At 47.2% G+C, this 12,607-nt stretch overlaps 1 protein-coding gene across 1 annotated transcript in view; it reads left to right on the forward strand.

Annotated features, from left to right (window-relative positions):
- Nucleotides 1–12,607, forward strand: part of ryr1b (ryanodine receptor 1b (skeletal)) — a 90,774-nt gene that overhangs the window by 53,021 nt on the left and 25,146 nt on the right. Inside the window, exons 59-75 of the mRNA XM_080006723.1 lie at nucleotides 193–308; nucleotides 410–477; nucleotides 908–1,029; nucleotides 1,316–1,365; nucleotides 2,434–2,494; nucleotides 2,673–2,799; nucleotides 3,720–3,828; nucleotides 3,950–4,031; nucleotides 5,903–6,033; nucleotides 6,616–6,936; nucleotides 7,852–8,092; nucleotides 8,212–8,299; nucleotides 8,422–8,514; nucleotides 8,936–8,950; nucleotides 11,330–11,500; nucleotides 11,811–11,870; nucleotides 12,124–12,258. Coding sequence (XP_079862849.1) covers nucleotides 193–308; nucleotides 410–477; nucleotides 908–1,029; nucleotides 1,316–1,365; nucleotides 2,434–2,494; nucleotides 2,673–2,799; nucleotides 3,720–3,828; nucleotides 3,950–4,031; nucleotides 5,903–6,033; nucleotides 6,616–6,936; nucleotides 7,852–8,092; nucleotides 8,212–8,299; nucleotides 8,422–8,514; nucleotides 8,936–8,950; nucleotides 11,330–11,500; nucleotides 11,811–11,870; nucleotides 12,124–12,258 — 1,990 coding nt within the window. The remainder of the gene's footprint in view (nucleotides 1–192; nucleotides 309–409; nucleotides 478–907; nucleotides 1,030–1,315; nucleotides 1,366–2,433; nucleotides 2,495–2,672; nucleotides 2,800–3,719; nucleotides 3,829–3,949; nucleotides 4,032–5,902; nucleotides 6,034–6,615; nucleotides 6,937–7,851; nucleotides 8,093–8,211; nucleotides 8,300–8,421; nucleotides 8,515–8,935; nucleotides 8,951–11,329; nucleotides 11,501–11,810; nucleotides 11,871–12,123; nucleotides 12,259–12,607) is intronic.

Here is a 12,607-nt window from a genome sequence, read left to right on the forward strand (position 1 = left end):
TAGATCCAAAACGTGGTCACGGGTACGTTTCCGTTGTGCCATGTGGATGCTGAGGCAGGACCAGTTGAGAACCGTCGTTCTAGAGGTTCCGTCACAGTCACAGCCAGCCAGGCTTGTAACGTATGTTGTGTGACTGTAGTGCATTTTATATCATGATTCCATATTTTGTTTTCCTCCTTTCCTTTTAAACAGGGGTATGAAGGATATGGAGCAGGACATCTCTTCCATTGAAAAGCGATTCGCTTACGGATTCCTCCAGAAGCTTCTCAAATGGATGGACATCGCCCAGGAGTTCATTGCCCATCTTGGTACGGTGGCCTTTAAAAGTCTTCCTGTAATTCAGGGCCTTTGTTCTGTTGGGGTTAGGGCTCACATATTCTTTATTCCTCTTTCTCTTTTTCTCTAACAGAGGCCGTCGTTAGCAGTGGCAGGGTGGAGAAATCTCCACATGAACAAGAGATTAAATTCTTTGCCAAGGTGAGGTGCCAAACGAACTTCTTCACACCGTGGGAGTTGCCCTGGTTACCCTGGGGCTTGCCCAAGGACATTTAGCAGGGCGGACCCCGTCTACACGGTGGAGTGATTTGAAAGGGCTTCCATGACCTATAAAAGTAGACACAGCCTCTTTATTGAATCCCAGTCCTAGTAGTATCGCCCTGTTTTCACGCTAACTGTTTACTGCCGTGTAAATTGCATGCTGGGAGTTGCTCTTAACCAATTGGCTTTTCATGATGTGTGGAGCCAGTCATATTGCGGGAGCAATGACCCAAATTAGATTTTGCTTGGCCAAGGGCAGGGTAATGTAGGCGCACCGTCAAAAGTGACATAAGTGAAAGCCAATGTTGCTGGTTTTAACAAGACTGCCCCTCCGACCTTCGATGTTTTAACCTCTGCTTGTGGATTACAGATCCTCCTGCCGCTGATAAACCAGTACTTCAAGAACCACTGCCTGTACTTCCTCTCCACCCCAGCCAAGGTGCTGGGCAGTGGAGGGCATTCCTCCAACAAGGAGAAGGAGATGATTGCCAGGTAGATTATGCACCAGAATGCACCAAAATCCGCCTGTTCCAATCAATCGATTGTTCTCTTCATAATTTACCTTTCAACTGTGAAACTGGATATACTCTGCGTGTGACAGTGTCTGTCCCTCCTCTTCTTATGCTTGTTTTTCCCCATATCCTACATATTTTCCCTTGTCAACTATCTTATGCCATATCCTTATTTCTTACTTCCCTTGACCCCCCCCCCCCCTTATTCTCCACCCCTTCCCCCCTTTTTCTTTGCTCTGGTGACCCCTTTTCCCTCCCTGCGTCAGTATCTTCTGTAAATTGGCTGCTTTGGTGAGACACAGAGTTTCTCTTTTTGGTAAGGAACCTGCATCGTGGCATTTTGCTTTCTCACCATTTCAGTCCCTCTTCCCCCCTCTGTCTTACTCTTTCTGACCGTGGCTTCCTGTTCCCGTACTAATCAGAAACTAAATATATCTGTGTAATGCCTGAATCCTCCACTCCTCCTCCTCCTCCTCCTCCTCCACCTCCTCCTCCACCCCCTCCCGTCCTCTGGGTGCCATCCTAACACTGTCCCTTTTCCGAACGCTTTGCTTCTGCTCGGCTTTGGTGTTTTCTGCAGCCTGGTGGGCGGTGGATCCAATGGTCTCCTTTTGTTTTTCCAGGCTTTGCAAATCTCAGGCGAGTTGTGACTCTCACTCGCACGGCGTAGAGACGGCCGATGAGTGTTTGTGACCGTGTCGAGCTTTCGCAGATGACTCTGTGTCGTACTTCATCGCTGTGTGTTGTATTCTGAGCGGGCTGATCCGGGGCCCGGTCTGCTTTTTATGCTGTGCCTCCTCATCCAACGTCACGCGATTCATTGCAGGAGCGGGCAATGCACGACGGAGGGCAAAGAGCGCGCGGATACACATGCTCGATTCAGTGCTCAGCACACCCCATAGGTTGAATCTTAGCTTAACTCACACTCATGACTGACGGTCAGCACTCAGAGGCTCACTCGCAGCCACTTGACTCATCTTAAATCCACAGCAGTTGTGGGAGGAGGGGCTTCCTTATGAGGCTCGTTGCTTTTTTGATTAGCGGCCCCTCAGCCTTTCTCCTCGGGCCGCAACAAACCCCTGCCTTGGGACTCTGCCAAACAACTTATCAACTATTACGCTTACAAGCAGCTATAACATACAGACTCTTTTGGTTTCGCTTAATCCAACCAACTGATTTCTGCGAGTCCGTGGCAATAAATAGTTTAAATTTTTAACGATGTTGTTTTTCGTTTGGTTTGTGTTTTTATTATTTTTTGCTCAGGTCCCCTTGATACGGATTAACTATAATTGACTACTAGTGTGTAATGGATGATTTGCTTCCAATAAATTTGAACGTCTCCGGATTCAACTGTGATGGTGTGTCCTGTTTGTGCTTTCTCTAGGAACGGATGCCGGTGCGGTGGTTAACTGTCTGCACATCCTCTCAAGATCTTTGGATGCCAGGTTACGATCACGCACGTGTTATTTAGAAGAGATATGATAATACAGTGCTTTGTTAATTAACCCCAGTTCCCTCTCAGCCTTTCTTCCGAGCACCCAATGACAATAGAGTAGTTACTGTTTTTCTTTCTTATTGTGCGATCTAAAAAGGCCCTTTCCCCTCTCCTCTCCCCTCCCCAAGGACTGTGATGAAATCAGGCCCAGAGATCGTCAAGGCCGGCCTGCGACAGTTCTTTGAGAGTGCCGCCGATGACATTGAGAAGATGGTTGAGAACCTCAAACTGGGCAAAGTGTCCAGTCGCAACCAGGTCTGGACCAGACTTGTGTGTGTGTGTGTGTGTGTGTGTGTGTGTGTGTGTGTGTGTGTGTGTGTGTGTGCATGCGTGCGTGTGTGTGTGTGTGTGTGTGTGTGTGTGTGTGTATGTGTGTATGTGTGTGTGTTTCTGTGGATGTGTTCAGTGGAGAAAATACGACGGGAAATCTTTTCTCAAGTTAGAGTACTTCTAGTGCAGCGATACATTACTTGAAAAAAACGAAAAGTTGTCATCAGGAAAATGACTTCAGTAACAGGAGATAATTTTGTTTACAAAGACACTACTCAATTGAATGCCTTTTGAGTTACTTTTTTTGGCCGGTTTAATTGGGTAACATAGGATAGAATGCTGAATTGTCCTTGAGCAGCTATGTGGCAGCCCACTGCTCCCAGATACGTCACATACTAAGATGCGTCAAATGAAGAGAACTCATTTCCCCCAGAGGGATAAATAAAGTAAAGAAAACTTTTTTTAAATTAAAAATAACATTCATATTTTTTATATATGCAAACTGCAGATTGTAGATATAAGCATAACATATATTTCGCTTTGATTGGTTCTGGAATTAAAATTATTTTAAAATATTACAGTGATATCTTCAAGTTTGCTTGGATAAAGATTGACGTTAAAATATCCATCTCATCTCATCTCTTTCACTTTTTCTCTGTAAAATTGCAATTCGCAAAATAAAATACTGTGTCAGAAAATAACTCAAGTGAAAGCATAATTTCTCAATGGTAATCATTCTCAATAAAGTACAGTTATAGGTGAAAATGTGCTCTGTGTTTCTTTTCACCTCTGGAGTGGTGCTAGTGTGTGGAGGGAGCCCATACAGGTACTTATGCACTTTATGTACCCTGTGTACTTTATGTTTATATGCTCCTCATTGTGTGTGTGTATATGACCGCAACCAGGTCAAGGGTGTTTCCCAGAACATCAACTACACCACCATCGCCCTGCTGCCCGTCCTCACCACCCTGTTCGACCACATCGCCCAGCACCAGTTTGGAGATGATGTCATCTGTGAGTAAACACTTCCTGTCTCCTGATTGGATGGTTCACTGTTAGGCGTTGCTCTTCATTAACTAAGGGATGCAAGCTATTGACGGTCTAACACTGCTGTGGTCGCTTGCTGTGCCCTCAGTGGACGACTTGCAGATCTCCTGCTACCGCATCATGTGCAGCATCTACTCTCTGGGGACTGTCAAGACCCCACATGCTGAGAAGTGAGTACATCCACCCGTGTAGTTATGTAAATGTATACACCCATCAGCCACAACATTAAAACCACTGACAGGTGAAGGGAATAACATTGATCATCTCATTCCAGTGGCACCTGTCAAGGGGTGGGATATATTAGGCAGCACGTAAACAGTCAGTTCTTGAAGTTGACGTGTTGGAAGCAGGAAAAATGGGCAAGCGTAAGGATCTGAGGCACTTTGACAAGGACCAAATTGTGATGCTAGACGACTGGGTCAGAGCATCTCCAAAACGACAGGTCTTGTGGGGTGTGCCCGGTATGCAGTGGTCAGTACCGACCAAAAGTGGTTCAAAGAAGAACAACAGGTGAACCGGCAACAGGGTCATGGGCTCCAAAGGCTCATTGATTTGTGTGGGGAGCCAAGTCCAGCCCGCCTGGTCCGATCGCACAGAAAAGCAACAATAGCACAAATTGCTGAAAAAGTTAATGCTGCTCCGATAGAAAGGTTTCAGAACACACAGTGCATCGTAGCTTACTGCGTATGGGACTGTGTAGCCACAGACCGGTCAGAGTGCCCATGCTGACCCCTGTCCACCGCATAATGTGCCCTGCCACACTGCAAAAATGGCTCAGGAATGTTTTGAGGAACATAACAAAGATTTTGAGGTGTTGACTTGGCCTCCAAATTCTCCAGATCTCAATCCGATCAAGCATCTGTGGGATGTGCTGGAACAACAAACCCGATCCATGGCTGCTCCACCTCGCAATTTATACCCCTTTCCCATTACACCAAAAACCTGGTAACACCCGCTAACAATTGACATTTGTCACCAGGGATAAAGGAAAACCCGGGTCTTAGTTCCAGGTCAAATGACTAGATGTATAGACCCCGGTTTTCCACCTCCGATCGGCTCTGATGTGAACAGGACACCCGCCAATTTTGGACCCTTTACCCGCGCGATGCCAAGCGCGTTGAAGTTCTGGACACTGGGGCATGAATAGACAGGAAAACATGTGTATCATTCCATCATTTCATATCCCATTTAGAATCTAAAACCAGAAGTTATTGACTTTTTTCAACATGGGGGACTGTGAAATTTTGTAAGTGTTGGGATCGCACCGGGGGGACCGCAGCGGAGAACCCCTACGCTCCCCGCCGGTCCCCCCTCCCTGGCAGCATGGAGTATCTGAGCGCGGGTGTTCCCCGGCGACATGCTTCTACTGTAGTGTTGGGTCGTTCATGAATAATCCGATTCTTTTGGATGGCTCAAAATACTTTTCCCCCCAAGTTTTACAGTCCCCTTTTCCGCTGTGGTCGTGCCATCGAATGTGAACCACCAGAGAAAAATGGCATTCCTCCTGGCAATGGGAATGGTGTCAATCGCCTATTTTTAGCGGCTTGACCCGGGTTTAAAAACCCACTAATTTTGGTGTGAAAACGGTATTACAGGACTTAAAGGATCTGCTGCTTACGTCTTGGTGCCGGATACCACAGGACACCTTGGGTCAGTGTCACTGTTTTAGCGGCACGAGCGGAGGCTTTCACAATATTAGGCAGGTGGTTTTAGTGTTGTGGCCGATCAGTGTATGTATATGCATATTAGTTTATGTATTAGTTTCATTGTTTTCTATGAATGTATTTTGAATGTATGGACTATGGATAAAGTGAACTATGGATTACTATTTGTTTATGTCTGGGTGCATTTGCCATTGTGGTAGGTTCCAACCATGTTTATATATTGACCAACATGGAGAAATTATATAAATGCCTGGTGAATTTAGGGAGTTCTGAAGTTAAAAGCCCTAAAATAAAAAGTCCTACTCTACAGATTTAATGACCTGTACTTTATTGTGTTTGTGTGAATAGATTTTTCGGTGATATAAATTTTTTTCCAGACAGCGACCAGCGCTCGGCGAGTGTTTGGCTCATTTAGCAGCTGCGATGCCAGTGGCCTTCCTGGAGCCTTCCCTTAATGAGTTCAACAGCTTTTCCGTCTACACCACCAAGACCCCCAGGGAGCGATCCAGTGAGTTTAGGCGTGCTTTTCGCATTCCTCAGCTTATCTTATTGCGCCCTGGTGGATGTTCAGCATGATAAGGATTTGAAAAAAATAAAACACACACCTATGGGGTTTAGACCAAGGGCAATATTAATTTTTAACCACAAAAAGGAGTACAGTCCTCCTGGTACTCACAGTGACTCTATTTAGTTCAACATTTTAGAGCACAAGCCTTTGTCAGCCTGACAAGACATACAGCAGCACACATCCGAACAAATAGGCAATAATAATAAAAAGTTCAAAAAAAAAAATGCATTTTACAAAACAAATAATGTTTTTTTTTAGTTTCAGCCATCTATTTGATCTGCTCCTCCTTCACCTTGTGTCGATTACGCACATTTTGGTATATTTTTGTATTTTTAAAGCTTATAGAGCTTATTGTGCGTAGTCACCGGGTGTCATGACATTTCACTGCATATATGTTTGACCGTATGTATATGTATATGACAAATAATCTCTTGAACTTGAACTTCAACTTCAACTTGAACTTCAACTTGAACTTCAACTTCAACTTGAACTCTTCCATCCTCTCCCTCCCTCTGCCCTCAGTTCTGGGTCTCCCCAACCAGGTGGAGGAGCTCTGCCCTGACATCCCAGAGCTGGAGATCCTGATGAAGGAGATCAGTGACCTGAGCGAGTCTGGAGCGCGCTACACCGAGATGCCCCACGTGATTGAGATCACGCTGCCCATGCTCTGCAACTACCTGCCCCGCTGGTGGGAGAGGGGGCTGGAGAACTTCCCCGAGCAGGAGGGCCAGATCTGCACCTCCGTCACCTCCGAGCAGCTCAACCAGCTGCTGGGCAGCATCATGAAGATTGTAGTGAACAACCTGGGTATCGACGAAGCCTCCTGGATGAAGAGGTTGGCAGGTCAGCAGTTGGTGCCACATTCAAGTGCCTTGCACTATCTATTGACACTCTATGTCAATCTTTTTGATCAATTAAACGATAATAAACATTATATTTTTAATTGCGCCTGATAAAAAAATATTAATATTTTTTATCACAACTTAATTACACAGCTTCGGTACAATTTCCAGCCATTTTTGACCACTCAAGAATGGGGAAAAATGTCAAAAATCCCCCCAAAAGGCCACCTGAAGACCTCATGACCTTGAAAAACTCATTTGAAAACGTAATGCTGGGATGCAGTATCAATAACCTTAAAAAATAGGAGATTTGTGCGATTTTGGCGATTTTGACAAATGGATGACGAGCGCAATTTCCTGAAAATGGCTCAGAAAAACCCACTAATCCTCAATGAGCCTGGACGTACCATACATTTTCCGAATGTTCTAGCTGTCTAGATTCTGGGTCTTGAGTTTCATGAGGCTGTGATTATCCTAGAGGTCACAATAGGTCATTTTATATAGTAAGTTCAAGTTTTAAAAAATTCTGTCATCGTATTCAAATGGTTACTACGAGGCGTTATTTCGTCACACATGAATGAAATTGGGCTCTTTGGACTCCCAAGAGTCTCAGCTTTGTAGCCACATCAGCCAACAATTTATACAATCCCAAGACTGTTTTCGGTACCAAAGTGTCCAGAAGTAAGGAAAAAGGAAAAAAAGGAAATAAGACATTTTCACTGCATGCAGAAAATGTTCTGTTAAGCTCCACTGAGCTCAACAGGTCTAGAGCCCCGATATGGAAGGTCAGAGCCAAAACCCTGAAATGGCTGTTACAGAGCGCACGCCAAGAGCTGAGCACAATGGTATTTTATGACACTGACGTTCACTCACAAATGTGCTTTTTTCACGTGCTCCCTGCGATGTGCATGTCTAGTGTTCGCCCAGCCCATCGTGAGCCGGGCCATGCCGGAGATGCTCAAGTCCCACTTCATCCCCACCATGGAGAAGCTGAAGAAGCGCTCGGGGAAGGTGGTGGCGGAGGAGGAGCAGCTGCGCATGGAGGGCAAGTCGGAGGTGGACAGCGAGGACGGCACCATCAGGGATGAGTTTGCGGTGCTGTGCAGGGACCTGTACGCCCTCTACCCCCTGCTCATCCGCTACGTGGACAACAACAGGTAGCGGGTCTGTTCTGACGCACAGCGATCGCGGCGGCCGCAGCCGCACTAACGCACCGTGGTCCAGAGGTGGTTGTCATCGTACGCTTTGTCTGCCGCCGTCCTTTGCCGTCATCCAGGGCGCGGTGGCTGACCTGCCCGGACTCGGACGCCGAGGAGCTCTTCAGGATGGTGGGGGAGGTCTTCATCTTCTGGTCCAAGTCTCACGTGAGTGCCTCACGGGTTCCCCCCCGACCCCTCGCTCCCTTGCGGACGGCTGCCAAGTCGCAGGCCCGCGAAAGCGTCCGCCCCTCCTCAGTCGGTTCCCTGTCTCTGTCCCTCGGCCACAGAACTTCAAGAGGGAGGAGCAGAATTTCGTGGTGATGAACGAGATCAACAACATGTCCTTCCTCACGGCGGACAGTAAGAGCAAGATGAGCAAGGTAGGAGTTCACGCACACGCATAACGCTGCTTTAAAACCTTCTGCCTTTGATCGACCATAGAACAAGCAGTTGAAAAGTTGACTAATTCTGCATAATTCACAGATAACTTCCATCACTAGATAGATTGATAACTTTCTCACAATACCGACAATACCGAAGCAAAAGATCTTCCCGCGCTTCAGGGGAAGTCCCGAGGCCGAACTCGGGCCCGAAGCGATCCGAGACTAAACCATTGTTTCTTTTTTGCGGTGCCTTCCCCGCTCTAACCCTCTACATGTCATCGATTTTCAGGTTGTGAGGAGCAGTCGGGTGGCATGCGACGCAGTTAGCCGTAGGGTCTTTTAAGCGGCAGCAGGAGTGTTCCTAACTCTTTTCTCTCCCCATATCCTGTGTCGGGGGTTGTGGACGCGGGGCCACTAGGCCGGAGACGGAGAGGTTAGACTGTGTTTGTGCACGAGAGCGCTGTGCTGTTCGCATGGCACCCCGAGTCTTAGGGAGGATACACACACCAACATGCACACACACACACACGCACACACGCACAAACAAGCACGATTACATTCAATATATCAGTAGTGGTTACTTCTTATGTTCTTGTGGTGATAACATTGATTTTGAACCGCTGAACAGTTGTGACCTATCATGTGCCGAGGGTGGGCAGGTCTGTATTCCAGCTGAACGGCACAGTGAGCCGCCTGTGGTTCAACTGGAATCCAAACGTGCACGGTACCAGCGCTCAGCTGCATATGGTTCAAAATCACTCCTGTAGAACGGCTTACAGACATAAGAATGTTGTCTCTAAGTGGAAGCTTCTCTGATTGTACTGCAGAAATAATAAGCGGTCAGAATGAATGTGTGCGTGTGCGCTCGTGTGTGTGCGCGCGTGTGTGTGTGTGTGTGTGTGTGTGTGTGTGTGTGTGCGCGTGTGTGTGCGTGCGCGCGTGTGTGCGTGCGTGCGTGCGTGCGTGCGTGCGTGCGTGTGTGTCTGGAGGCTTGTGGACTGTCGTGACCCGAGGAGCGTCATGGAGCTCGGCTGTACAGCTCCGTCAGAAACCTCCGTCTTCACCCACAATCTGGAAGTGTCGGCCGCAGCCGAGCTCCATCGCCCCGCTTCCGTTTGTGGCCCTGGAGGTCCACGCTGGACCCGTTCTGGACTCTGTGTGACTGCGACGTGTGTTTGTACTTTGTAGTTTAATGCTCAGATTTCTTTCAGCTGTGGTTCCTGAGCCTGGTGAACTTTGAATTGCTCCTCTCTCTCTCTCTCTCTCTGTCTCTCTCTCTTTCTTTCTTTCTTTCTTTCTTTCTTTCTTTCTTTCTTTCCTTCGGTCTTTCTAACCCTGTTGGCTTTTCACGTAACGTTATGATAATCACGTAACACATCCCAAACACAAGCCATCCCCTGCTGCGGTCGCCACTAGATCCACTTGATCCACTCACTCCACCGGTCGCACAGCCGGGTTTGCCCGGAGCTTGTCTGACCTACTAGGTAGTCGGCTCGACGGTTACTAACTTCAGCGGCGCCTCCATTCCTAATGAATTGACAAAGTACCGTGATTCCCGGCGCTGAACATCCAATCACTGTTTGGTTTGATGGTTCGTGCAGAAAGTGATAAAGGGAACCTTCTCTCCTCGGCTGTTAGATGGCATTACTGTGGTTTGCGGTTTGCGTCTGTTACCTGACCGTTACAACAACTTTGTCCGCAAAGCGGTTCCCACATCACACCCAGAACCCCCCCCCATTCACACACACACAAAGTAAAAAGACTTAGATTTAGTGCAAGCGGCTTTACACTTTTTTTTTTTCCCCACACACACACACACACACACACACACACACACACACACCACGGTAGAGAGGTTGCTGTGAGGCCAGGCAACAGTCAGTAATGTGCGTTGGAGGCTTGGGACAGGAGTGTGCCGCAGGCGGAGGAGCGCTCCAGGGCGATGGTTCTGATGGTTCCGATGGTTCTGTGTGCTGTGCAAGCGATGGGTCGCGTCCCATCCGCCTCCCGCGCTACTAACAGTACGGCTGCATTGCGTATCGCTTCCACTGCTGAGGCGGCGGAGGAGGCACCCGAAACGACGCAACACGCAGGCTGCATTTTGGACGGGTGGAGGCTCGCCTTTGGACGGAGAAGCTGCTGTAGCTGGAGTTCTGTTTGGTTTGGAAAAGATGGGTGTCGACTTGAGTTTTACTAGTCAACGCACATTTTACATTTTGCCGCCGGCCATTTCCCTCATGACAGCCTACATTTATATTATAATATTGTTTTTTATTATTTATATTATTTGTAATATTGTGACTTTTTGGAAAAATTCTTAAAATGATCTCTTGGGCCATTGTTAAAGCAATGGAATTTAGAAATACAAAATAGAGTAACTTACCGCAGTTGTCGGCGGAACCAGAAGAACATTTTCAGGTAGGTTTCACATTGTGTGTTGAATATAGCTGTCGTCAATATGAGAAAAAACTGAAAATGTGAGCCAGCATGAGAAAATGGTCAGGGATGAAATGTGAAATGTGTGTGCTACGACTAGTAAACTGGTGAACGGGTTTCAAAGTAAAAAAAACCCAGTTTGACCCTGATACTGCCCTTTTAAATGTTTTGCCGTCTGATTTTGTTTGTATTATCCCGCTACATGATAGAAGCTTGACAATTCAATAGCTGATCTCAAGCCGACTTAAAATTATTCTTTCATCTACTTATCTTAAGGGGATATTTACCTCCCATTCGGAGTGTGAATTACACCCGAGGTCTTGTCAAGCGGCTAGGATCAACCGGTCCGTCTGACCTTGCTCTGCTCTGGTTGCAGTCGGGGGGCTCGGAGCAGGAGCGTACCAAGAAGAAGCGGCGGGGGGATCGCTACTCGGTGCAGACCTCACTCATCGTGGCGGCGCTGAAGAAGATGCTCCCCATCGGCCTCAACATGTGCTCCCCCGCCGACCAGGAGCTCATCAACCTGGCCAAGATCAGATACTCTCTGGTACTGTGGGCTGAGCCACCCAGACAAAACGGAGAAAAACACTCGTTTGGCTTCTAATGGCTTATTCATCTTTGTTTGCATTCCAATCTCTAAAAAGATATTCGAAAATCTGCGTGCTCAAATTGCTTATTATTTTTGAAACAAACTTTTCCAGATGTTAAAATGTCTCCTGTAAAAGTTAATTAGACTGGATTTTTAGGGTTTGGTCACGCATCACACACAATTTGAACGCACTTCATATCGACAAGGTATCTGAGAAGAAAAAACAACCAGCTGATTAAAGCTGTTTTATGCCTTCTCTTCCCCGCAGAAAGACACTGATGAGGAAGTGAGAGAATTCTTGCAGAACAACCTGCATATGCAGGGAAAGGTTAGTGAGGCTTGGTTTGTGTTTCAAGATTTTAAAGCTACAAGGTTTACATTTCCTACGTTTCAGTTTTGGAACCGTGTGCATTCAAATAAGTTGGATAACATGACAGATTGTCAGCAACACTGACAAAACCACTGGTGGGTCTTTTCAATTAAGTTCCTTCATCATTTGGAGTATACCCCGTCTTTTTAGGGTGGTGTGGAGGGGGGGATTGTGCCTCAGACCCCACAGTATAGCCCTGTATGTGAACCAGGTGGAGGACCCCGCCATGCGCTGGCAGATGTCTCTGTACAAGGAGATGTCGGGCAAAGCTGAGGACTCGGAGGACCCAGAGAAGGTGGTGAAGAGGGTTCAGGAGGTGTCCGCTGTCCTCTACCACATTGAGGTGGTAAGTAGAAACACACACGCACACACGCGCACAAGCACACACACACACACACACACACACACACACACACACACACACACACACACACACAACACACACACACACACACATACACACAGAGTTTACTGTGTATATATATGAATAATTAGCATAAATGAAACTAATGGTCATTGCACAGAGTACAAATACTGAGGCAACAAGATGAATCTCATCCTAGTAACTGACGTATCTATGAGCAGTGGGCTGCATATAGCGGTGCCTGGGGAGCAGTTAGGGGGTTCAGTTGTCTTGCTCAAGGACACATGAGCACGCTACCAGGGAGGAGCCGGGGAAACCGCTCAATCTTCCG

The sequence above is a fragment of the Zeus faber genome, assembly GCF_960531495.2.
Source record: "Zeus faber genome assembly, chromosome: 9".
NCBI lineage: Eukaryota > Metazoa > Chordata > Actinopteri > Zeiformes > Zeidae > Zeus > Zeus faber.